The sequence below is a fragment of the Staurois parvus genome, unplaced genomic scaffold (genome assembly GCF_062004578.1).
Source record: "Staurois parvus isolate SC_StPar_1 unplaced genomic scaffold, SC_StPar_1.0 ptg002047l, whole genome shotgun sequence".
Classification (NCBI taxonomy): domain Eukaryota; kingdom Metazoa; phylum Chordata; class Amphibia; order Anura; family Ranidae; genus Staurois; species Staurois parvus.
This window is the reverse complement of record NW_028319843.1, coordinates 62,104-66,042: the sequence shown is the minus strand read 5'-3', so window position 1 is coordinate 66,042 and position 3,939 is coordinate 62,104. Positions and strand designations below refer to the sequence as shown.

General features: G+C 56.0%; 1 protein-coding gene across 1 annotated transcript; it reads left to right on the top strand.

The window, feature by feature from the left end:
* Window positions 1–521: 521 nt before the first annotated feature.
* On the top strand, window positions 522–2,079 carry LOC149432922 (cytochrome b-c1 complex subunit 6, mitochondrial-like; the record flags this gene model as incomplete). Its single annotated transcript, XM_089664803.1, has 3 exons — window positions 522–563; window positions 1,037–1,198; window positions 1,872–2,079. Coding segments are annotated over 3 exons (237 nt in total), but the record flags the coding sequence as incomplete, so codon positions are not given.
* Window positions 2,080–3,939: the final 1,860 nt, after the last annotated feature.

Sequence of the window (3,939 nt, the reverse complement as noted above, 5' to 3'; positions counted from 1 at the left end):
ACAATGGTCTGTAGATGATTGGGGGGGTCTCCACCTACAATGGTCTGTAGATTGGGGGGGTCTCCATCTACAATGGTCTGTAGATGATTGGGGGGGTCACCACCTACAATGGTCTGTAGATGATTGGGGGGTCTCCACCTACAATGGTCTGTAGATGATTGGGGGGTCTCCACCTACAATGGTCTGTAGATGATTGGGGGGGTCTCCACCTACAATGGTCTGTAGATGATTGGGGGGGTCTCCACCTACAATGGTCTGTAGATTGGGGGGGTCTCCATCTACAATGGTCTGTAGATGATTGGGGGGGTCACCACCTACAATGGTCTGTAGATGATTGGGGGGGTCTCCACCTACAATGGTCTGTAGATGATTGGGGGGGTCTCCACCTACAATGGTCTGTAGATGATTGGGGGGGTCTCCACCTACAATGGTCTGTAGATGATTGGGGGGTCTCCACCTACAATGGTCTGTAGATTGGGGGGGGAGGGGGGAGTTGGGTAGAGCGGTGCTGACATTCTCTTGTATTCTCCCAGCAGGAGGAAGAGGAGGAAGAAGAACTGGTGGTGAGTACCGGGGACACGGGTCACATGACCTCCTGCCAACCTCCAGGACTGACCTTCACATGAGGACTGAAGTATGATGTCACAACCAGGGGGTGGAGCCTACTGCTTATAGCCAATGTCCATGAATGAGAGCTCTTCCCCCGCACAGGCATCCCTCACCTCCCCCACTGATTATGGTTGGGGTGTTGGAGGTTTAGGGCACTGGGGTTGGTGTTGGGGGGAAGGGTGGTTGTTGGGTTGGTGTTGTTGATGGTGGGGAGGGGTGCTGGGGGTTTGTTGGTGTCGGGGGGGGGGGGGGGGAGGGGGATGGTGTTGGATTACTGGGTTGGTGTTGGTGGGTTGTTGCTTTGGGGGGGATGTTGGTTTGGTGTCGGGGGGAGGGGGGAGAGCTTCCTGCGTACTCGCTGGATTGGTGCTCCAGGCTGGGCGGTGTCTCCTGTTCCCTTGGTGACTGTGGTGTCCCCTCCCCCCAGGATCCGCTGACGGTGGTGAGGGAGCGCTGCGAGAAGGCGGAGCAATGCGTGAAGGCGCGGGAACAGTTGGAGATTTGTGAGACTCGAGTCAACTCCCGATCCCACACCGAGGAGGAATGTGTGGAGGAATTGTTCGACTTCCTGCATGCCAGGGACCACTGTGTGAGTGAGGGGGAGGGGCCTCTGAGGGGGAGGGGAATAGGCTGGGGTCATTGTAGGGGGTGGGACCTCTGAGGGGGCGGGGAATAGCCGGATCATTGTGTGTTGGGGGAGGGGAATAGCCGGGTCATTGCATGTTAGGGGCAGGGCCTCTATGAAGGGGAGGGGAATAGTCGGGTCATTGTGTGTTGGGGGTGGGGCCTCTATGAGGGGGAGGGGAATAGTCTGGGGTCATTGTATGTTGGGGGAGGGGAATAGCCTGGTCATTGGGGCGGGGCCTCTGAAGGGGAGGGGAATAGTCTGGGGTCATTGTGTGTTGGGGGTGGGGCCTCTGAGGGGGAGGGGAATAGTCTGGGGTCGTCGTATGTTGGGGGAGGGGAATAGCTGGGTCATTGTGTGTTAGGGGCGGGGCCTCTATGAAGGGGAGGGGAATAGTCTGGGGTCAATGTATGTTGGGGGAGGGGAATAGCTGGGTCATTGTGTGTTAGGGGCGGGGCCTCTATGAAGGGGAGGGGAATAGTCTGGGGTCATTGTATGTTGGGGGAGGGGAATAGCTGGGTCATTGTGCGTTGGGGGCGGGGCCTCTATGAGGGGGAGGGGAATAGTCAGGTCATTGTGTGTTGGGGGAGGGGCATAGCTCAGGATTCTCACCCCTCCTCCCTCTCTCTCTCTCCAGGTCGCTCACAAGCTTTTCAAACATCTGAAGTAGACGCTGTGCGGTTGGTCATGTGGCTCCGCCTTCTCTTTCCGGCTCCTCCCATCCATCCCATGGATTGTGCTGTCCCTGTCCTGCCTGTGGGCGGGGACTCTGGGCTATGATTGGTGAACATTGACTGTTCAGTGCTGAGGAGGCTCCGCCCCTCTTCAATAAACCTGTGCTGTGATTGGTGGAATCTGTCATTTTTTTGATGCGTATAGAGGAGGGGCGGGTACAAGGGGTCACCAAATGGGGGGAGGGGTACTGGAGGTCATAAGGTCAGAGTTCACAGGTAAAGCCAACGGTGGCGTCTGCACAGAGATCCACCCAACGCCTCCACATCCTCCTACCGGGAACATACCCCGAGCACACGCATGAAGGAGGTGGGGGAAGGCTGCGCATGTCAGGGAGGTGTATAGAGGCCGGGGGCTGACCTCCTCCCCCCCCCCCCCCCGTGTGTACGGAGGCCCGGGGGCCGACCTCCCCCTCCCCCCCCCCGTGTGTACGGAGGCCCGGGGGCCGACCTCTCCCTCCCTCCCCCCCGTGTGTACGGAGGCCCGGGGGCCGACCTCCCCCTCCCTCCCCCCCGTGTGTACGGGGGCCGACCTTCCCCCCCCCCCCCCCCCCGTGTGTACGGAGGCCCGGGGGCTGACCCCCCCCCCCCCCCTGTGTGTGCGGAGGCCGACCTCCTCCCCCCCGTGTGTACAGAGGCCCCCCCTCCCTCTATACACTGGGATTGGTGATGACCCTCCAGGTGGTGGCGCTGTGTGTCCCCCTGCAGAGCTGCACTACCTTGACCTGGGCCGTGTGATCACCTCCAGCCAATCAGAGATCTGATGATGGTGTCCAGCAAATACCGCGGCTGTGCAGTCCCAACTCTCCCCGTGTCCCGGAAGACGCCATCACATGGGAAATGGATTTCCTGTGTCCCTGGCAGATTACGGTAGAACTGACGCTGTCCATGTGGGGAGATGCTGGACTCTGCATACCGTCTCCTGAGAGAACACGTCTCGGCGTCCCTTTAGCCGTGCATTCCCCTCCCTGCCAGGGCTGTAGCCGTTATCTGTGCAATCTGCTGATCAGTGCTCTAGAACAGTGGTTCTTAACCTTGTTGGAGGTACTGAACCCCACCAGTTTCATATGCGCATTCACCGAACCCTTCTTAATTGGAAAAATAAAATATGATTTTTAAAATTCAAAACATAGGTATACAGTGGGGCAAAAAAGTATGTAGTCACCACCAATTGTACAAGTTCTCCCACTTACAGAGATGAGAGAGGCCTGTAATTGGCATCATAGGGAGACCTCAACTATGAGAGACAAAATGAGAAAACAAATCCAGACAATCTCATTGGCTGATCTGGAAAGAATTTATTTGCAAATTATGGTGGAAAATAAGTATTTGGTCTCCTACAAACAAACAAGATTTCTGGCTCTCACAGACCTGGACCTTCTTCTTTAAGAGGCTCCTCCTCCTGCACTCATTACCTGTATCAATGGCACCTGTTTGAACTTGTTATCAGTATAAAAGACACCTGTCCACAACCTCAAACAGTCACACTCCAAACTCCACTATGGTGAAGACCAAAGAGCTGTCGAAGGACACCAGAAACAAAATTGTAGACCTGCACCAGGCTGGGAAGACTGAATCTGCAATAGGCAAGCAGCTTGGTGTGAACAAATCAACTGTGGGAGCAATAATTAGAAAATGGAAGACATACAAGACCACTGATAATCTCCCTCCATCTGGGGCTCCACGCAAGATCTCACCCCGTGGGGTCAAAATGATCGCAAGAACGGCGAGCAAAAATCCCAGGACCACACGGGGGGGACCTAGTGAATGACCTGCAGAGAGCTGGGACCAACGTAACAAAGGCTACCATCAGTAACACACTATGCCGCCAGGGACTCAGATCCTGCAGTGCCAGACGTGGCCCCCTGCTTAAACCAGTACATGTCCGGGGCCCGTCTGAAGTTTGCTAGAGAGCATTTGGATGATCCAGAAGAGGATTGGGAGAATGTCATACGGTCAGATGAAACCAAAATA